Consider the following 22,357-nt stretch of genomic DNA (forward strand, 5'->3'; position numbering starts at 1 on the left):
CATTTGGTTTTTAGTCATTTTGATATTTTTGTTAGAATACGTTTGAGTTTGGTAATATTTTATTATTACCAAAAAAGAAATATTACTAGAAAATGAATTATCTTGAAGATTATTAAGTGTAAATTATTAAAATGTATGATAAAAATTATTAGGTATAAATAATTATTGTATTTAGTTGAATATAATAAAAAATACAAAAATATTTTTTTACTTAAATGTCTTTAGGTATAATTATTATAAAATATTTGTTATATTAATTGAAAAATGAGGATATTATTACCATAAAAAAATTAACAAGTAAAGATAATAAAAAATCAAGATTACTTTAGTAACTTTAAATATTTAAGGTGGAGTTGATAATATGATTACTTCTTATATTACATATCACATCATTATTAATAATATAAGAATTACCTCAGTAATCTATCTTTACCATCAACCAAACAACACCTTAGAGTATGTACCTTGTATCACGTATTAGTCATTTTGACATGTGCTTAATTTGAGTAATATTTTATTTAAAAAATGAAAAATTACACAAAGATAAATTACCTAAAAGATTATTAGATATAAATTATTAGTATATTAATAAGAAATACTAATATATTATTTTATTTAATTGTTTTTAAGTATAATTATTCTAAAATATTTTTTATAAATAATATTGTATTTAGTTTGAGTTAATAAAAGAATACTAAAATATTATTTTATTTAAATATCTTTGGGTATAATTGTTCTAAAATACTTTTCATATTGAAAATGAAGATATTTTTTTTCAAAAAAGTTAATATGTTATGATATAATTGTAACAAAATCAGTATTATCTTGATAATCTTTACCATTAGTAATATAATATTATTAAAATTTTTTATTATTTGGTTTTAATTATGAATTACACCAAAAAAAAAAGGGCAAAAGACTTATTCTCACCCAAGGTTTAGTGTAAACCCAAACTTACATTTGCTAACTTTTAAAAATTCAAATACCTATCTATTTGTTAAATTTTACTGTTATTGTTAGGATAGAATTGTCATTTAAAAATTTATTTAAACTTATATTTTAGGTTCACCTTTAAGTTTTAACATTTTTATTTACGTCTCTTAAACTCATATTTTTGACATTTAAAAACTAACTTTTTGCCCCCCAATTCTAAGTTTCAAACTCTCATAATTTTCCTATATATACCCCACCCTCTGGTTTTTTTTAAAATTTCACTTTCACCCATTTCTCTCCCTTAGTTTCTAGTTCTTCTCTTCAACAATTGTTCGTTGTCTCTAATCGTTGGCTTTCTCTCTCCGACCTTCCCTCTCCCTCCTGGTCACTCTCCCTTTGCTTTTCAACTATTTTCGTCTTTGATGAAAACGATCGGAGAGCAAAGGAAGAGTGATTGGGAGGGAGAGAGTTGATAGTAGGAAACGACGAATGATTGTTAGAAAGAAAGAGAGATCAAACTGAGGGAGAGAAATGGGTGAGATTGAAATTTTTTAAAAAGCTGGGGGGATTATATATGAGAAAAAGATGAGAGTTTGCAAGATTAGACTTGGAGGGGACAAACTCAGTTTTCAAACTTAGAAAATATGAGATTAGATGTATAAAATAAAAATTTTAAAACTTAAGAGTGATGCTAAAATATAAGTTTAAATAAAATTTTTAAATAATAATTTTATTCTTAACAATAACAATAAAATTTAATAATTTAATAAATATTTGAATTTTTGAAAATTAATCAATATAAGTTTGGGTGAATACTAAAGCTCGGGTGGGAATAGATCTTTTGGGCAAAATAATATAATAATAATAATAATAAAAAAGGGTAAAGACTAAAAACAACAAATAAATAAATAAATAAAGAAAATAAAATTGAAAAAAAGACAGGAACAAAATATACAGCAAAATACACTTGCCAAAAAATATATATGCATACACACAGCAAAACGCACAAGCACATTTACCCGTTCTGTTTTGACAAAATCCTTATTTTTCTTCTCCTATTAGTTGTGTGTGAGCCGCCACTATCATATGCGCCTGCACCAATTTTCGCCACACTGCCACCACCATCGCCACCGCACCAGTAGCAGTCCAGGGTTTCAACTCGTCTCACCTGTATTTTCTCCTCTTCTTCGAGCTGGATTCTCTCTTTTTTCTCCGTCGCATCTCCGTGCGCCGCTGGTTCAGCGGCTTCGTTGATTAGTCTTATTTGTTTTTTCCTTTTCTCTTATCCCCAGTCTCTCTCTCTGTCACTTACTTGATTTTCACGATCCTAAATTACATCGAACTCAAAGCACAGAGTTTTATTTATTTATAATTTTTAAAGGGAGGTCTTCTTGTGTGGTATGGTTTTTAAATCGGGGATTGATTTGATTATTTTTTATTGAGGGTTTTGGTAATTTGAATGGCATTAGGAGATTTGATGGCGTTCAGGTTTCCACAGTCCGCTGTCGTTTCAAATCACTTTGACGACTGCGGTTCCTCGCAAGACTACGCCGATTTGCTTTCTCAGAGGAGAGATTCTGATACCGCAAGTTGTAGTTACGGCAATGCTACGGTCACATCAATCGCAACCACCACTGGTAACGATGCCACCTCCAGTATGGCTTACTTGCCCCAGGCTATCGTTTTGTGTGAGCTACGACATGATGCCTTTGAAGCTTCCACTCCCACTGGTCCATCTGATAGCGGCGTTGTGTCAAAATGGCGGCCAAAGGACCGGGTAAGTCCTTGTTTTGATCTCGTTTTATCCGAATGTTGTAAGTTGCGTTTACATCAGCTGATTGTGCTTTTAGGGTTTCTGCTTGTTCGTTTAATTTGTTAAAATCTGTTTATGATTGCCATTGTTCGTTCATTAGGATAGAAAGAAGTAGCATCTACACTGGGGAAATCAATAGAGCTAGACTTGTTTATATTATAGTTGAACAATGTGGGTTTGAAGTAGGTTTTATCATTATCTTCTTGATTAACTTTGGAACTCACCTTGTTGGTTGCTTTAGGTGCCGACTTCCTGTATTAATTATTTTCAGCGTAGTGTTGGTGCTTTCCAGTTGCTGATTAAGATCTTTCTTTTTTTGTATATATTTTCTTGGAATATGTGGGACAAAGAGGGAAGATAGTATAAAGAAAAATTCTTAAGTCTGTGATAGTAATTTGAAGAATAATCTGTGCGAGCAATAAGGTGTTATTAACACTGTCAATGGTTGAGACTGATATTTTTTAATTGAGATAGGGATGAACCCGTATTGAAAGAGCTTTAATCCATGTGATTTAGAGCTTGTCTGATTTTTTGAAATTAAATAAAAGGCCCAATATCAATTTATTTAAATACTTTTTGACCTAGATCTGGCTTATTTTTAGTTTTTTACTTCTAATGGTAAAGATTTGTAGTTTTTTTTCTTCACTTTGTAAATTAAGGAGTCTATATTCCGGCATGGGTGATTATTTAAACTTCTTGCAATGAGGATTAGTGTCTGGATTATATGAATTTTGGCAGTACATATATGAACATCCATTTTCCTGCGACTGATTTGTGAAATTTAGTTCATAGTCATTATTGTATCATTTCAATGCCATTATGTGTTTGCCTGGTAAAAGTATTGCTTTCAAACTGCTCTTTCTTTCTGATAGTATGACACTTGTTACTCAGCTTATTGTGGACAACTGAAACATGAAATGTGATTAGTTTCTCATGATTGTATCATTTCAGTATCATCATGTATCTGCCTGGTAAAGCTAGAGCCTTGGAACTCCTTTTCTTTCTGTTAGTTTGACATTTGCACTTACCTTTGTGTACTCTGACAACTTATTGATTTCATGTCACAAATGTATTTGAAGAGTTGTTATAGCACTGTTAAGGGAACTTTCTGTGAGGGAAATATATTTTTATCTGGTTACTTAATAAGTTGTGAATTGTTGAAAGGGGGTGTCCTTCTTTTTCTACTCTTAGTACAGTGCCAATAGCAAGTCGTTCCTTTGCAGAAAATCATCAATTATTTTATTCAATAATGATTCACTACAAACACGCGTGCATTCATACTTTTATGTGAACAACAAGGATTGATGAGATGTTTGAAGTGTCATGTGTTATTTCACTTGAAGTTTTACATGTTGGAGTAAAAATTACTTTGAATTATTTTCTGAAATTCTCATGTTGTATATGCTACGATGAATGTTATAGTGGATGGTACTTCTTGATATGATTTTCAGTTTTCTTTTTTCTGGTTTTAACCTTGTGCAGATGAAGACAGGATGCGTAGCTCTAGTTTTATGTTTAAACATAAGTGTTGATCCACCAGATGTAATAAAAATATCTCCTTGTGCGAGAATGGAATGCTGGATAGGTGCATTTCCAAACTGCAAATTTTTTTATTTAAATATTTACCTCTGGATTGAATATATGTGTGTTTGTATATATGTAGGTATGCACACACAGACACACTTCTATATACTGTTTGCTGGTCTAACATACAGAGATTATACATATATCTTGACTAATCTTCAATTTGTTGAAGTTCATACTATCTAATCTGTCTTGCATGTTATTTGCCCCCTTCTCTTGGTTTCTTTCTTTGCATGTTTGTTTGTTGTGTGTGCAAGCAAGCAGGTGCTTGACAGAATATTTCTTTTTCTTTTCTTTTTTAATGATAGTGTGTAATGGATCTCCTGACAGAATATTTCAATTCTAGTTATGTCTATGTTATTACTACCATTTGGCATTGTACCTTTTGTATAAATTATTTACTGATTCATGTTTTAGAAGACTGCCTGCAAATTACTTTGCATATGCTTAAAGCTTTTTTACGTTTGCTAAAAAATCTTTTAATGTTTCTAATCTGTTTCTTGAAATTATTCATTATTTTTAATATAAAATTAAGGTGACTAGTTATAAGATATTGCAATTTTCACTTACAGTTGAAACCAAAATGTCGTCAAATTCTTTTCCTTTTCTGCTAGTCACATGGCAAATAAATGAAGCTTAGTAGAGAAGATTTGTTTTTTTATTTTATGTTCATTTTGTTGTAGGCTAGAAATTACATCTGTTCTCACTGGTAGCTTATCCCCTTATTTGCAGATCCATTCTCTATGGCACCTCAAAAAGCACTTGAAACTATTGGAAAGAACTTGAGCCTACAATATGAAAGGTGGCAACCCAAGGTGATTTGACTTCTAAGTTCTAACTTGGGTTTATATTGCCATATTTAATATATATAAGCATATTGGGTTTAGTTTCAATTTACCTTTTGAGATGTGGACAGGCTCGGTATAAAGTTCAACTTGACCCCACTGTAGAGGAAGTAAAGAAACTTTGCAATACATGTCGTAGATATGCCAAAGCTGAGAGGGTTTTGTTCCATTACAATGGACATGGTGTGCCAAAACCAACTGCCAATGGTGAAATTTGGCTCTTCAATAAGGTTTTCCTTTTTATTGCTTTAGACCTGTCCTATGTTCATTTTCCCCCCTTTCTTTTGCTTATTCTTTGCTTCACTAACTGATATATTTTGTCAGCAGAGTTATACACAGTATATCCCTTTGCCAATCAGCGACCTTGATTCCTGGTTGAAGACTCCATCAATATATGTTTTTGACTGCTCTGCTGCTGGGATGATTGTCAATGCATTTAGAGAGGTAGTGAGTTTATTTGTGTCTTTATTTATTTAGCATGATAATATTTGTTGCCATGATTTATGGTTGATCTCTCTCTTTCTATTTTTTGTAATAATTGGTGGATTGGATTTTCAAAAAAGCTTCCCAACTGGGGTTCTTCAAACTACTCTGGATCTACAGGGGATTGTATTCTGCTGGCTGCCTGTGAAGCACATGAGACTCTTCCTCAGAGTGAAGAGTTTCCTGCTGATGTGTTTACTTCTTGCCTCACCACACCAATCCCAATGGCATTAAGATGGTGAACGTTCTGTCTTTTTCCTTTTTTTCTAAGCTGTCTTTTTAGATAAAATGCTCAAATGCATTCTTAATTCTTGAAAACTGTTGGAAGGAAAATCAACAAAACATAGCAGTGTTTGTTGGTGAAAAGAATTTCCTTTGTTTATGAATTTTTCTGTTATGCAGGTTTTGCAAACGCTCGTTATTGCGTGAGTCTCTTGATTATTCTCTCATAGACAAAATACCGGGCCGCCAGACTGACCGGAAAACACTTCTGGGGGAATTGAATTGGATTTTCACAGCAGTGACTGATACTATTGCCTGGAATGTTCTTCCTCATGGTAGTTTCTTAGATATTGATCTTTTATGGTGCACCTTTTGGTTATCTCTGTAGCCAATGTTTAGCTTTTTACTGCAGATCTTTTTCAGAGGTTGTTCAGACAAGATTTGTTAGTTGCCAGCCTGTTCAGAAATTTTTTACTTGCTGAGAGAATTATGCGTTCAGCGAATTGTTCCCCTATATCTCATCCCATGTTGCCACCAACCCATCAGCATCATATGTGGTACTACAAGGGTCTTATCGCTAAATTAGGATTTTTTGTATTTATAAACTCTTGTAATTGTGTTACTTTTGTGTGCTGCAGGGATGCGTGGGACATGGCTGCTGAAATTTGTCTCTCTCAGCTTCCATCTTTGGTTGGGGATCCTAATGCTGAATATCAGGTCTCTATTTTTCCTTGAAATGTTGGCATACAATGTGAATTTCATTCTACTAAAATGATTAAGAGAGTAACCTTTTTCATGGTTAAAGTCTGATTTAGACTGAATCGGTGTTTTGTTTCAGTCAAGTCCTTTTTTCAGTGAACAGCTGACAGCTTTTGAGGTTTGGCTTGATCATGGATCTGAACATAAAAAACCTCCAGAGCAGTTGCCTATCGTTCTTCAGGTATGACATTTCTTGGTCCATGGTTTTGGGGCCATAACTTGGTCACCTCTTTTGACTAAGGATTTCTCAAATGCAAGTTGAGCTATGTAGTTTTTGGACTCCTGCAGTCTTTTTTTTTTCAGCTTATAACATCTATTTTCCTCTTTGCTAATAACTGGCTTAGTTTATGTGACATTAATAGCTCACTGATCTTAGTTATCATCACCGCTTAGTATGGAAGTTTGAAGGAAAGATTTTATTATTGTATGTTGACTTTTTCATTAATATATGTGGTTTTGGAATGCAGTCATCAGTATGTTGATAAGTTGTATTGTGTTGATAAAGGTGCTTCCTGCTGATTGGCTGTGTCCATAACTGATTCTGGGATGAACTGATAACCATTTCTGTTTTTGCTTTTTACACCTGATGCTTTGCATGGAGTTCTGATTTCCCTATGATTGCATGTGTATGATATACAGTTGTTCTGAATATTGGCATGGTAATTCTGGGCTTGGACTTAGATTTTACAATTACAGTTATCCCTTTTCTATGTTATGTTGTTACTTAGTTGTCCTCTGTCTGCTGGTTTTCTTATGAATATACTCTTTTTTGCATAAAACTACAATGACCAATCTATTGGCTATGCATGTTTCAGGTTTTACTGAGTCAATGCCATAGATTTCGGGCGCTAGTTCTTCTTGGAAGATTCCTTGACATGGGACCTTGGGCTGTTGACCTTGTAGGGTTTTTCTCTTTTTGTTAAAATTGTGTCCTCTTTGTTACCTTGCAAATGGCCATAATTCACTTATCGGCTTTGGATCATGTAGGCTTTGTCTGTTGGGATATTTCCGTATGTTCTAAAGTTGCTGCAAACAACAACACCTGAATTGCGCCAAATTCTTGTATTCATATGGACAAAAATTCTTGCACTGGATAAGGTATATTTCGGGTTCACACAAATTTGCTTTGAGTGGTGTGAATGTTTGACAAAGATATGTGATTATGCACAGATATTGTGAATCTATACTGTGGGAAGATAAATCTAGTGCTGCTGTTTTGATGCCTGTATGGTATTTTCCCATCACTATGATATTGTGAATCTATATTGCAAGTAGGATATTGTTGTAAATGCATCCTTCATACATGAATTAGGCTTCATATTTTTTCTGTACAATTTATTAATGATGAAGAGTATACTGAGGATTTGGTTATTGAACTTGCCTGGGCATTTCCTTAGTCCATGTGTTTTCAAATGGTTGGTCGAATCTAATAGAGCTTTGTGTAATACAGGCTGATATTCCAAATCATGTGTTATATTTTGACAAATTGGTAGTTTGGCTTCTAATGAACATGGTGATATAAAAATTATTTAAGTTAAAAGGCATCATTATCTCTCATGTCTTGGAAAAGAGACATTGTGTTTGTTCTATTGGAGACTTCAATATTAGAAGCTGTCAATTTCTACTGATTTTGAGAGATTAACAATCTGAGATCTATAATACCTCTGTTTTATTATATAAGAATGTGAGCTTCAAATGACCAGAAGAATTATGTCCTAGCTGTTTGTTTCATATATTCTGTCCCATGTGGCCAGTACATCATGTTAATAGAACTTTAGAATTAGCTTATTGGGATCAAGTGAATTTGGGATCAAGTAAATCAATGCGGTTTTGTAAATCATCAAGATGATCTTCATTAGCAGTGGGTTCTATTTAGTTTACCTATTATATTCTGTGATTGCTTGTTGATGCATCAAGAACTGAGGCAGCTTCTCAAGAAGCTCACCTTACATGCTAGACTGTCTTTTAACATCTCTTGCCTTTCTTGCTCCTATTGCTGTTTAAATTTGAATTTGAACATGAATGGCAGCAAAAAAAAGAGTGAGATGTAACATAATAGAATTCTCTGAGTTTGTACCAGTAAGAGATGCTATGTATTCTGATTTCCTTGGCCTCAGTATGGCTTTATTTCTGTTGTGCTGTTTTACCTCAATGACTGCCACATATGTGCTTTCTGATGATAGTAAAAATGAATCACTCTCTTTTGGGGTAACAGTCATGTCAGGTTGATCTCGTGAAGGATGGAGGTCATGCATATTTTATTCGGTTTCTTGATAGCATGGAAGCATATCCAGAACAGCGTGCCATGGCTGCATTTGTGTTGGCTGTCATTGTGGATGGACACAGGCGGGGACAGGAAGCCTGTGTGGGAGCTAATTTGATCAATGTGTGCTTGAGGCATCTTCAAGCTTCAACGCCAAACAATGCACCAACTGAACCCTTATTTCTTCAGTGGCTTTGTCTATGTCTAGGGAAGTTGTGGGAAGATTTCACTGAGGCGCAAATAATTGGTCTGCGGTCAGATGCCCCACGGATATATGCTCCTCTACTTTTTGAACCACAGCCAGAGGTTGCCTTCTTTCATTGTTTTACAGATATATCTAAATAGTTTATGATCTTGAGATTGTTTCTTAATATCACATCTGAATTGTTGAATCCATTATATTCCAGGTTAGGGCCTCTGCTGTTTTCTCCTTAGGTACTCTGCTTGATATTGGGTTTGACTCGAGTAGAGATGGTGGTGAAAGAGATGAAGAATATGATGATGATGAAAAGAATAGAGCTGAAATTAGTATTGTTAAAAGCCTTTTAAGTGTTGTTTCAGATGGAAGCCCACTTGTCAGAGCAGAGGTTGCTGTGGGTATGTGATTTTCATAAAAAAATATACTTCTTGATGGACTTTTCATTGATTCCAAGTTTTCTGTGTATTTTGGGGGAATTCTGAAAACACAACTAATTTTGTTAATGTCTTGACAGCTCTAGCACGCTTTGCCTTTGGTCACAAGCAGCATCTCAAGTCAATTGCTGCCGCATGTTGGAAGCCTCAGTCTAGTTCTTCACTTAGGTCATTACCTTCATTGGCTAACATAAAAGCTACAGGAAGTGGAAATATTGTTTCTTCTCAAATCGGTCCATTGTTAAGAGTTGGCAATGATAGCTCATCACTGGTTAGAGATGGAAGGGTCTCAACAAGCAGTCCTCTTGCTAATACTGGAATTATGCATGGATCACCATTGTCTGATGATTCGTCTCTACACTCTGATTCTGGAATCTTAGATGATGGTGTCAGCAATGGGGTTGTTAATCATATAAGACCAAAACCACTAGACGATGCGATGTATTCACAATGTGTATTGGCTATGTGTACTTTAGCTAAAGATCCTTCTCCACGCATAGCAAACCTTGGTCGTCAAGTACTGTCCATTATAGGGATTGAGCCAGTGGTGGCCAAACCTGTTATGACCAGTGTTTGCAGAATTCGTCCGGGTGAACCCACTTCAGCATCTACAACTCCTCTTACTGGACTTGCTCGTTCATCTTCTTGGTTTGACATGAATGGAGGTAACCTTTCATTGCCATTTTATTATTTCTATGAGTCAACTTTTTCTTTCTTTTTTTTTTTAAACTCCAAAAGGTGGTTATATTAATTACTTATTGTACTCAGTTTTTCCTGTTTATGTTTGTTTTTGCTTGGTGTCTGCTATCCTTGATGTCCTCTTGAGTGTTTGTACTTTTAAGGTTATGAACTTATTTGCTACTGTTGACAGGTCATTTGCCTCTAAAGTTTAGAACTCCTCCTGTAAGCCCTCCTCGGCAAAGTTACTTAACAGGGATGCGAAGAGTTTGCTCTTTAGAGTTCCGACCTCACCCTATAAATTCTCCCGATTCAGGCTTAGCTGATCCTCTTATAGGCCATGGGGAATCTTCTGGGGTTTCAGAACGTAGTTCACTGCCTCATTCAACCATCTACAATTGGAGTTGTGGCCACTTCTCCAAGCCACTTCTTACAGTGGCGGATGATACTGAAGAAACGATAGCTAGAAGAGAAGAGAGGGAAAAATTTGCACTAGAACACATTGCAAAATGCCAGCGCTCTTGTAGGTCTTGTGATTTCTTTTTTTTAAAAAAATAAAAAATAAAATTCAATGAATGGTGTGTCCATGTGAGGAACTAATTAACTTTTTAAATGTATCGACTAGCTGTTTGCCGGCTTAACAAACCAGTTACTTGCTGGGATACCAGATTTGATAATGGTGCCAAAACAGCCTTGCTGCAACCTTTTTCGCCTATTGTGGTTGCTGCTGATGAGAATGAAAGGATTAGGTGTGCTTGCTTGCTTCTATTTCTTTCATGATTGAGTGTTATTATGAACTTTTTAATTTTATTGTGAACATAATAAAATCTTGTGCTTCTTTGTGTTGGTAATTTCTGAATTATGGTGAAATTTCCCATGTCTTTGTTCCTCATAGTTGGAGGTTGAGTAATGATTTTGAATTGAGTTTTTATCATAGTCTGGGAAACAATGATGGATCATGGATTTTTCAGCAAATAAATATAATTTTATCGCTGGTACAGGTTTTTTTGTGTACTAATTATTTGGTGATTCTTTATTTGTAGGGTATGGAATTATGAGGAAGGTACTGACCGTACTGTCCTCAATGCTTTTGATAATCATATCTTTCCTGAAAAAGGAATTTCTAAGCTCTGCCTTGTGAATGAACTTGATGATAGCCTGCTCCTTGTTGCTTCAAGTAATATTCTTTCCAGCCATGCTCGATTAGTTTCCTCTTGCTTTCACAGTTTTTTTTATTGCCTGTTATGTTTCACTATTATTCTAACTTCTATGTCTATTGGATGTAGGCAATGGAAATATTCGGATTTGGAAAGACTATAGTGTTAAGGATAGCCAGAAGCTGGTTACTGCATTCTCTTCAATTCAAGGTCACAAGCCTGGTTTGCGACATTTAAATGCTGTTGTGGACTGGCAACAGCAGTCTGGATATCTGGTACATGTTCGATACCCGATGAAATCTGTGGGGACTATTTTAATGCTCATAACATTGAAACAGTTACGTTTCTCTGATGTTAAATTACTAGTATGCTTCCGGAGAGATATTGTCCATTATGCTTTGGGACCTGGACAAAGAGCAACTTGTCAATTCCATTCCTTCATCATCAGATTGCGGCATCTCAGCATTGGTGAGTTGTCATATGCCTTAGTTGTACATTAACAGCTGGACTCACTTACCCAGTCAATGAGATTGAAGAATTTATGCTTCTATGATAGTTCAGTAAATGTCAAATGTGAACAATGCAAGAACTTATTGATCATTAGAATTTCTGGAAGTATATTAAATTAAAAAAGAACAAACTGCTGCAAAATTAATTTGGCTCTGGTATCTTTGGATGCTTTCCTTTCAAAGGAGTATCGGGCTTCACTGATTTTATCTTGGGTTGCAAAGATGATATGGTTTGTAAGACGGGGAACAGAATGTGTTTCTTAACAATTATCAGCTCTTGTTGTTTTTGTTCGGTTATCTATTTATTTTTCTTTGACATTTTTATCTTTTGTCAACTTTGTACCCTTCAATATGCAGTCCGCTTCTCAAGTTCATGGGGGTCAAGTAGCTGCAGGTTTTTCAGATGGTGCTGTCAGACTCTACGATGTTCGAATGCCTCAAATGTAAGCATTTAGATTGTAATCTGAACATGTTATTTAAGATGACATGTTCATTTTGTGCCATTTTACTTTTTTTTCATAACCAAGAAGATTTTATTTTGTAATTATACCTACCTTTTATATTATTTTTTGCATGAAACTTAGATTAGCAATTATGGCTGGATTCAAACTCAACTCGAGTTTGGTTTGGCTTGAGGGGAGTTGAGCTCAATCCTAAGCTCAAACTCACCCAGTCTCCTCTTAAAGTTATTCAAATTCGGCTTGCTTGAGGGAAACTGAGCTAAAGTTTGTCTACGTTGTCGAGTCAAGCTTTGAGCTTGGCTCAGTATTGTAGACAGTCCAAAAACAATTAAAACGACACCGTTTTGATTAATATGAGTTAAAATGATGTTGTTTTAATCGATTCGTATCAAATTTTTCTATGATTGTGAGCTTTATGAGCCGAACACACCCTTCAAATTTGAAAATATTAAACTCATTGTCAAGTTGGAGCTCTAGTTAGTTTGAGTCAAACTTGTTTTGGATTTGTTTAAGCTAAGTTCGTGTTCGAGTTGAAATAAGTTCGGTTTGAATTTAACCCTATTAGCAATAGATATGCTATCTTGTTTAAGCCCCTTTTCTCTAATTATATTATTTTCTCACTGTATTAATATTTTATGTTATTTTGATTTTCTTTTAATTTTTTAATTCTTAGGCTTGTCTGTACATCTCGGCCACATATTCGGCCGCATACTCAGCAAGTAGAAAGAGTTGTAGGTATAAGCTTTCAGCCGGGGCTTGATCCAGGAAAGGTAAATAGCAAATCAAAGTGTTTACATCCCAGTTTAGACGAGTCGCTTTATGCTTTCCAGTTCCCACTATATTATAACATATCATTGTTCTTTGGATTTTAATTTGTCCTTTTCTTCAATTGGTTGGTAAAGTCAAGTTTTGTTGAAGTAATTTGCGTTTTTCTTTTCTTTCAGATTGTTAGTGCATCTCAGGCTGGTGACATCGAATTTCTCGATATTAGAAATAACAGTGATACTTACCTTACAATTGACGCACACAGGGGCTCACTGACAGCTCTAGCTGTACACAGACATGCTCCAATTGTTGCCAGTGGCTCAGCGAAACAGTTGATCAAAGTTTTCAGTCTGGAGGGTGAACAACTAGGCTCCATCAGGTATCACCATCCTAGCTTCATGGCCCAGAAGATGGGTTCGGTAGGCTGCCTCGCCTTCCATCCCTATCAAGTGCTGCTTGCCGCTGGTGCAGCAGACGCAGGCGTCTCTATTCATTCTTGATGACAGTTTGGAGCATATCATGGATACTGGTTTCAAAAATCCGAATGGCAGCAAGTGCAGGAAACATCAGAATCACTGTAGATGCTACAATCACCATCGCCTGTTGATAAAATCTGAAAATGATTGGTTGGTCTGAGTTCTAGTAAAATTGTATGCTATACATTCATTAGCCTCCGTCTGGACGTGTTGGGTCAAAAATCCTGCATTTTAGGGGGCTTTGGCAAATAATTTGTTCAATAGGTAAATGCTTGTAAATAGTATGTTCTTTTCTAACATTTTGGGTGTGTCCATTGTTCCTCCCATCTCTGTCCATTTTGTAAAAAAAAAATCAATACACTTTTCATTAATCATGATATGGGGTACTAAGCCTTGTCACGTAATCTTCTATTGTGTGCTGAGCTTGCTGAACAGTTTACATCATAATGAAAGAGTTGTTTCCTGATGTCTCTTTACAGCTAGAGGTTGGTTTGAGTGAGTTTGAACCGGGTCAACAACTCATCGCATAATGAACAAGGTTTTCAGAAAAACAATTAGTTTTGCTGGAGAGATTAGCAATGTCATTAGGCAAACGGAGAGAAGAAAGGTGGAAACGGCAGATACGTTCCAATACCAAACTAAAAGAAGAGAAATTCAAATAAGATATTCACATGAATATACTTTGTTTATGTAAAAGCTGTACCCACTGGCATATCGCTTCCTTCCACCCATCATACCTTGGCCAGAAGTTCCTGTAAAGCTAGGTGATGGGCTGCCATCTTCAGCCTACCATCTGCATTGCCTAGGACATTCAAATCCTCAAATAATCTATATGACGGTATAAAGGGCTTCTGTGCTGCTGTAGGTGCAGGGTTCCCTGAAACTGACGTGGTCCCTCTGGGGAATGAGTTATTTTGCTGCAGGGGTGTGTATGATGCGTGGGTATTGGCTTGAGGAGTGGAGAACGTATTATTCATGGTGGAGTGGTGATTCTGGTTATTAAAGTAACCAGGGGTACTGGCCCAAGGTGGGGGAGAGTGGGCAGATGAATATTGACGATATCGTGGCTGTGAATGCAATTAGTATTGGGGAGGCACTTGTGGCTGTGGTTGAGGTTGAGGCTGAGATTGAGCCCCCGGGGCAACATAATTGTTGTAGGGTACCTGTCCTTGACTTCCAGGATAAGTTGAAGCATAAGGATAGCCTTGAGTATTGAGGGAGGCAGGTACGTGCTGCAGGGTTTGGTTCGAGGCTGATGGTGTTTCAAGGGCCTGTGGGGCGGTTGATGTATTTGACAAGGTAATACTCAAAAGATCGATCATGTCCTTATCTTTTGTAGTCCACACAGGTGCAGGTGGATCAGGCAGAGCCAAAGCATTGCAAGGGGTAGCAGTTGAGTCTCTTGGCATTGATGTAGTTGTGTTGCTAGAGTCCAACAGCACAAGAGCTCCAGCAGTTTCTGCAGATGAACTTTGAGATGTCACAGGCTGTAACTTGGAGTGCCTACACAGAACAGAAAAAATGAAAAGCAAAATGATTATCCGAACTATGAAATCTACAACGTCAAACTGCAGTGTAGAGTTATATATTGTCAGCCCCTTTTTCTTTCTTTTTTTTCAATAAAAAGAAAAAAATGATAACCAGGAAATCTCCTAAACAAAATTAATGAACTTGTTTTAAAACTAGGACCTCACTACAATTTTACGGAAGCAAGAAACTTGCAGTCTTCTACTACCCAAGTGACCTTCAAGAATACCTAATGGGACCAAACTACAAGACTGAGCATTACTAACCCTTCTCTATGTCAGAAAATACTTTTGAACACCAACTTCTACTGGCAATCATCATACCTACCGATATTCACTTGGACATGAATGATATAATAATTCTATGGGATAACTGTTCCCAGACAGGTTCTACAGGAATGATAATGAATCATACCATGTATGCAGTATGTGTTAAATATAGACATAATAACATTTGTAAGATCTTGGGGATAAATGAAAATAAGAGAAAAGATGAACTGATTAATCTTGAACTACCTTCGTCCTAGCTGTGCAAAATCATCTTCCTCTTCTTCTTCATCAATGAGGCCCTTTGTCACGGTAGCAACTGGTGCTGGAGGGGTCCCATTGGGTCTTGGGCTGGAGTCACTGATCTCAGTTGGTTTGAGGATAGAGGAAGATACTTCGTTTGGTTTAGGACTTAAATTTGTTCCTTGAATAGGAAGAGAGGAACCAGATGCTATCGCATCATGTTTTGCAAGCAAGGTCCGCAGATTGTCAATTAATTCAAGACCACGACCGAGAAGTTCTTCATCGCTGTCAAATAGGCAAGAAAAATGTTTTAGATAGCTAGACACCGGGAGCGTACTACAACAAATAGTGAGAGACAGAAGAAAGGGTATGCTACAACATCGTATGATTACACACATTTAGTGACTAAATCAACGGATAATATAAAGAGCACCATGCAGAAAACCATTAAGCCTTGAGTGGAATAGTTTGCTGAGAACTAACCTTGTTTTACTAAGCATGTGAATTAGCCTCCTTGAATTGGAACCACACTGATTGACAAGATCGACAATCACCTCATCTTTTACTGCCTACATGTAGTAACCAAAAAATGGTTAAAAGAATTTACACCTTTGTTGTATGAATTTAGAAACCCTCATTTTGAATACCTCATGGTCACTAGGGTTCACAACTTGCAGCGTGCCACTAAAGGAGTTCCATAACATCCCACATTAAATCCAATCTTGAAGAACTAAATGGTTAAGAAAGGTGTAAGTTACAAAGATAGTTTAAGAAAAACTTAAAAAAAAAAGAAAGGAGAAATTACGTCAAGAAGATTGCAAAATACAAGCGACAGGGACAAGAAGGAGGCAATCACGTGAGTAAGCTGATAAAATTCTGACCTTAAACGTTTAGGTTCAGATGCAATGCTTTCATCAAGCCTTTTAGATTAACTGCTTGACATTTTGTTGTAGGATTTTGGCAAGAAAATTAAAATTTTTAGATCATGTTTACGTCATTTGTAATAATGGTAATATAAAATTTACATGTTGTTTCAAGAAATAACACATAAAAACATGTAAACTACCTTATACTTTGTAATTTGATTTGAAGTTAGGAAGCTTGAATCACTAAAATAAGTGTTTTCTTGACTTGCACTCTTCAAGAAAGAAAAAGGAAAAAAAAATGAAAGTCTTTCCCGACAAAAGGAAGAAGAAGAAGAAGAAAAATCTATATATATTCTTCTTTTTTTCTCCCATTTATTAAATTTAAATTTAATATTTATCAAATTAAATCATGTGTCTATTTTCCATTAGTTGATAATTAAGAGTAAATTATAATTTGACACATTTTGAATAATTTTGTGCCCAAAATTATTCATTCAATTTTCTAAACAATTTAAAAAGTGCAAAATGATAATTTCGCCCCTTTTTCGAATTTTAATTGAAAAGCACTATTTTTATCTACAGAAAATACTAGCCAACCATAGATAAATATTTTCAGTTTCATAACACCATTTTCTTCCTTGAAATATGGGTGTGACCTTCAAGGTTCATAGTGACGTAGTCGAGGATCCCATATCGGATGGTACTTTTTATTATATCACTGTATAATCTAAAACTGTTGTTAACCGATATACTTCGTTTTTCGCTACAAAACAAAGCTTCCACTGATCATGTGGTGTCATCTAGCAATATCTCATGACCTCTGTATCACAATGAAGTATAAGCTTCACATAATACCAAGTGAACCTTTCTTACTCACACTTACTATATAGTCCAATCCCTCCGTCATTACGTCCCGATTAAACTTGGATTCATGGAATGTCAAAAATCTAATATTTAATATTTTCAAATATCAAGTCATACCTCAGAACGTGCCACATCGAAACTCTTTTCATGTGGACTTTTATCTACACTAGCTAGTGTCCTAGATTTTCATGTTTCTCGATATTTGTATAGAAACTCGAGAGCATTCGAGCTGACGGATCCCTGTATGATCATCACTTGTCCTCTCGCTCAAACAACATATGATCAAAGTGGCTTTTGAATGAGACATGACTAGCCTCGTGGTATACACCATATGAACCATATGTTCCGAAACAATCTCAAGTCAAAGGATCTATACACTAGTATGATTTACGATGTATCATTGACTACATATTAATGCCTATGTGATCATTATTTAGTGGTTACGTTTGATAAACAATATAATATAATAACCTTTGTTTAGTTTTCTAACCATCAAATGGTTATATTGTTTACCTATAAGTATATCTACCATATCTAATATCATCCACTGATATACTGTGGTGATATAGCACACATCTACTATGCAATACTATTGCCCAAACAGATTACCTATGCAGGGAACGATTTGATAATGTTTATTAAAACTCATCGGGACCTTTCATATGTTATATGCATATAACTAATATTGATGTAATATACAACTACAACATAGATATAAAAGTGACGTAGAAAACATATGAAGTATGACAGAACTCTTTTTTTATTAATAATGCATATGCAAGATATAGAACCCTTGAAACCAACAAAGCGATTGGTTTTTAGGGCATATTCTAACATCTGTAACCAACTTGGGCAGGTCCAAGGGCAGAATGTGTAACATGTGGGGTAAATATTGGAGCAGAGGCTGAAGAACACTGGGGAAATTATACTCCAAAATGCTACCATTCATATAAGGCACAATTATCATCAATTCCAATTATAAGAATTCAACTGCTTCCTAATATATAGTGACAGATGGAATGTTAGTATCCAGAACAAAGCCGACATATCCTTTAGTAAAAAAAAGTAATGAGAGGTCAAAGTATCAAAGGTACAACTGCACTCTCTTGATCAACAAAATAATTTTCATTATTGACAAATCCTTGAGAAGGAGTTGACTAAAACTGAAGATCCTCTCATCTGTTAAGAGGTCAAAGTCATGAGAGATTGAAACTGAATATAAAAAGCTATATACTTGCCCTTAATTCCTCATATGCCCAATAGTACTAAGGGTGTTTTTGTTGCAGACCTGTAGAATAGCAGATTCAGACTTGTAGAGCAGAAGATTCAGACCTGTAGAATAGAGAATTTCAATCGAATAATGCCTCCAGATTACTCAAGATGGTAGATCTCTCACAAGAAAGATGTCAAAATAAGATCCACAACTTTTAGAATGTAAATTTAACAAAAAAATTGTAATTCATTACTTAATGAAAAGGGAAATAACATCATCAATTCTAGTAGTAATCACAACATCTAATTACAAAAATTAACACAACAATTGCAATAACAATCTAATTAATCAAAACAACAGAACAACAACAAATAAAAGGGCACAACAACAAAACTCTAAAGCAATTGAGTAACAAAGAGCTCCTAAGAATTTAATCAAATCTAGAAAGTCTTCTTCCTTCGTCTCTTCTCTTCATACTCGTATTTATAGGCAGTCTTTCTCTTCCACTTTCCTCATGGCTGCCTAATTGCTTGTTTAATCTTCTACACATGTTGGCCTCTTTCCCACTAACCCATTTCCTTCCAAATGATCAAGGCCACTTCCACCATTTCATCTGAATTTTCTAGAATATCCTCATCAACCTTGCATCTCATGACACTTCTAGCTGGATCATCTTGTGGGTTGCTTTTTTGGATTTTTGTTTTGGGCCTACGAAAATAAACTCTAGAAATGAGGCTTACATCAGTTTTCCTCCCCTTTCACCAAATGCTTCCTGCCAGAGTCTAACAAGACCAAGATTTTATCCCTCACTTGCATATTTGCCTGCAAAACACATCAATATATGTGTCTTAACTTAAAAGGCATAAAAAGCCGTAGTTGCAACCATAAGACATCCATGCAAAGATAATGGTAATAAACATATGGACAGATTGAGCTGACACTAGGGATGGCAATTTGGGCCCGACTTTAGGGGCTCCGACCCTCCCCGACCCTAACGGGAAGGGGATTCCCCGATAAAAACGGGAAAAGGGGCGGGGATGGGGACAAAAAAAATCTCCGTAATCGGGGACGGGTCGGGGACGGGGATACATGTGTCCCCGCCCCGCCCCGCCCTGCTCCTCCCCTCCCCTCCCCATCCCCTCCCCACCCCCTAAATCTAATATATTAATATAATAATTTCTAAACTATTAAGTTTTAAAAATTTTTACATTATGATTTATTAAAACTATAACTTTAACTTTATTAATTTTTTGAATTATCAATTATTAGCTTTTACTAATTTCTAAACTATTAATCTAATATATTAAAAAAAACCTAGAATTTCATTATCATAAAATGTAAATGCACCAAATGAATTTTATTTCAACTTCAAAACTTAGTTAGTCAATTCACTAGGTTTTGCACACAAAAAATAATAAATTATAAACTTAATAAAATCAATTGAAGTGAATAAAAAGTGTTAAATTTAATGTTATTATAAAATTACCCTAAATCACATACATAAAGAGCTACTAATGAAGAGATTGATTATTGCATATTGTTAGATTTTATGAAAACTTTATATTTGAACCAAAATAACAAAGAATATTTTATAGGTCTTGTAGCAAGTGATATTTTGGAAAAATATGATTTATTTTATTTATTGAAATATATAAAAGAATTAAAATTTATATTTATGGGTATGTGGAGGGGATTTTTCCCCGCGGGGACGGGGCGGGGATGGGGAGGGGATTTTTCCCCACGGGGATGGGGCGGGGATGGGGAGGGGATTTTTCCCCGCGGGGACGGGGAGGGGATGGGGAGGGGATTTTCTTTCGCGGGAAGGGGACGGGGATTATTTTTTATCCCCGCAACGGGGACGGGGTGGGGACGGGGATTGATATCCCCTACGGGGATGGGGACGGGGATTGATATCCCCTCCCCGCCCCTCCCCATTGCCATCCCTAGCTGACACCAATGTGTTTCACCAAAATCTACTGTAAGCACAAAAATCCAATTAAATTCATTTATCCTTAAACACAATACCCATAAACATTACTGGAGTTTATCATACCCTTTCCACTAATTCAATGATTTTCTAGTTATTTCCCATGAATTTGTTGAGGCACTTGAATAAATCATAAAATTCTTCTAAAAGCAATCTCTGTTCCTTAGGTTCAAGTGGAAAAAGCTTAAAATAGCAAACCCAAAAAGGCCATGATACAGGCTATTAGTTTCTAAATCTAAGGAGAACTGAGGCATATTTTCTTCTCTTTAGGGTAGTGATTAATATCAGATTTCCTTTGCATGGAGGCATCACAAAGGAAAGAAGACCACCGAGAATCCCATGGCCTGATTTCTGCACAAACAACATATCTTCCTCATTACTGAAAGATAAGCTCAACAATGGATGTGATGCTAACAAATTATGGTAAGCATAAAATTATAGCAATATCAAGATTAAGTTGACATCTATCTAGCCCAAGCTCTTCCTGATTGATCAGCTAATAAACAACAAAACTACAAAGAGAAAGCAGAACAACTTGAAATAAATGTGTAAATAATAACTTCCATGCATTTCAAGCGAATTAAAGAGTTACCTTTTTCCTCACAATTTGGACTATCTCCCCTAACACATTTCTCTCCATAATTTGAAAATGAATAAAGTCCCCACAATTCTTCATCATTGTTTCTAACAGTTACAAAGTAGATCTGAAACGCAATTGATCAGTGCTATTCCTAACTCCCAACTCCTAAACAAATGAGCTAAAAAAAAAAGAGGCAATAAAAAAAACGAAGAAAAAGATAGGGCCAGTAAAGCCTTAAAATTCCTAGTCAACAGATAATGAAAACAATTGCTATAAGAATTACCGTCAAAGCAAGAAGTTGCACTTTCCCGATCTTGTGTTGTAACCTTCTCTTCACAGCCTTTACAACATCTTTTGTCTGCCTGAGCAATTCAACAAATACTCATCAACAACCAACCCCACACACACACACACACACACAATTGTTATTAAAAGAAACAACAGACATAAAGCTAAAGCAGTTGTCTCTTTTTTCCTGAACGGAAGAATACTTTACAGTGAAGCTTCATATTAAACATAAAATAAATAAACAAATAAATAAATAAAATTCTACAAAAACCAAAAAATTCATCTTTCTTCAACTTATAATTTACATGATGTCATCCTGTAAATCCTCTAACTCATTAAGCATGATTGAGAAAATCAATAAAATTATTAAACAACTGAAGTCAAACAAAACAAAAAGTCTATCGACAACTTTTATAATCAGTCTTCATCAATATAAAACATTGAAAATTACACAAACAAACAACTTATAATATCAAAACATCAACAGATGCATGATCATAATCACCAACTTCAACCAAAACAAGTTTGTTCTTCACTTTCAAAATTTGATGGTTTATGAAAAAATAAAAATCAAATTAAATCAAATCCATTTCGAATTTATTTACCACTGATGAGAATTAATTGAGTCACAGATACCGATGTTCATAGTCCAATCAAGACTTATTAAAAGCTAGCTCGTTGCCTTCTCCACATCAACTGTAGCTGAAAGTGAAGATAAAGAGGAAATCATAATCTCTCTATTTCTCTTCTCCTTTCCTCAAAGTTATTTTCCTTGTCTTTGTTTGGTTACCAAGGAAATTTTATCAAGATATTCTCTCAATTTCCTAAAAAATTCATTGTCATGATTGCCTGTTTCATCTTAGAATTCCCTCTCTCAAATTTTGTAACTATTCCTCCTGTTTATAATTATTATTGCCATTTTATTATATTATTATTTTGCGA

General features: G+C 35.3%; 1 protein-coding gene and 1 pseudogene across 1 annotated transcript; one reads left to right on the forward strand and one right to left on the reverse strand.

Moving 5' to 3' along the window:
* Positions 1–1,927: 1,927 nt before the first annotated feature.
* LOC123201892 (regulatory-associated protein of TOR 1-like) lies at positions 1,928–13,985 on the forward strand. The gene is made up of 23 exons (XM_044617467.1): positions 1,928–2,710; positions 4,229–4,331; positions 5,063–5,145; positions 5,247–5,405; positions 5,503–5,619; positions 5,739–5,896; positions 6,061–6,215; positions 6,293–6,437; positions 6,519–6,597; positions 6,719–6,820; positions 7,455–7,538; positions 7,627–7,737; positions 8,855–9,208; positions 9,310–9,499; positions 9,616–10,200; positions 10,407–10,736; positions 10,839–10,962; positions 11,257–11,390; positions 11,500–11,645; positions 11,737–11,838; positions 12,237–12,322; positions 13,014–13,110; positions 13,285–13,985. Exons 1-23 carry the CDS (start codon positions 2,393–2,395, stop codon positions 13,603–13,605), a joined length of 4,083 nt encoding a protein of 1,360 aa, XP_044473402.1. The 5' UTR covers positions 1,928–2,392; the 3' UTR covers positions 13,606–13,985.
* Positions 13,986–14,165: 180 nt separating this feature from the next.
* Positions 14,166–22,145, reverse strand: LOC123202261 (annotated as a pseudogene).
* Between the last annotated feature and the right edge of the window lie 212 nt (positions 22,146–22,357).

This window comes from Mangifera indica, chromosome 18 (genome assembly GCF_011075055.1).
Source record: "Mangifera indica cultivar Alphonso chromosome 18, CATAS_Mindica_2.1, whole genome shotgun sequence".
NCBI classification, from domain to species: Eukaryota; Viridiplantae; Streptophyta; class Magnoliopsida; order Sapindales; family Anacardiaceae; genus Mangifera; species Mangifera indica.

Bases quoted from the DNA above. Each gene is read 5' to 3' on its own strand.
- LOC123201892 (XM_044617467.1), top strand. From the start codon at position 2,393: ATGGCATTAGGAGATTTGATGGCGTTCAGGTTTCCACAGTCCGCTGTC. The intron at 9,500-9,615 runs GTATGTGATTTT...ATGTCTTGACAG, and splicing joins CAGAGCAGAGGTTGCTGTGG to CTCTAGCACGCTTTGCCTTT. The intron at 11,839-12,236 runs GTGAGTTGTCAT...TTCAATATGCAG, and splicing joins ATTGCGGCATCTCAGCATTG to TCCGCTTCTCAAGTTCATGG.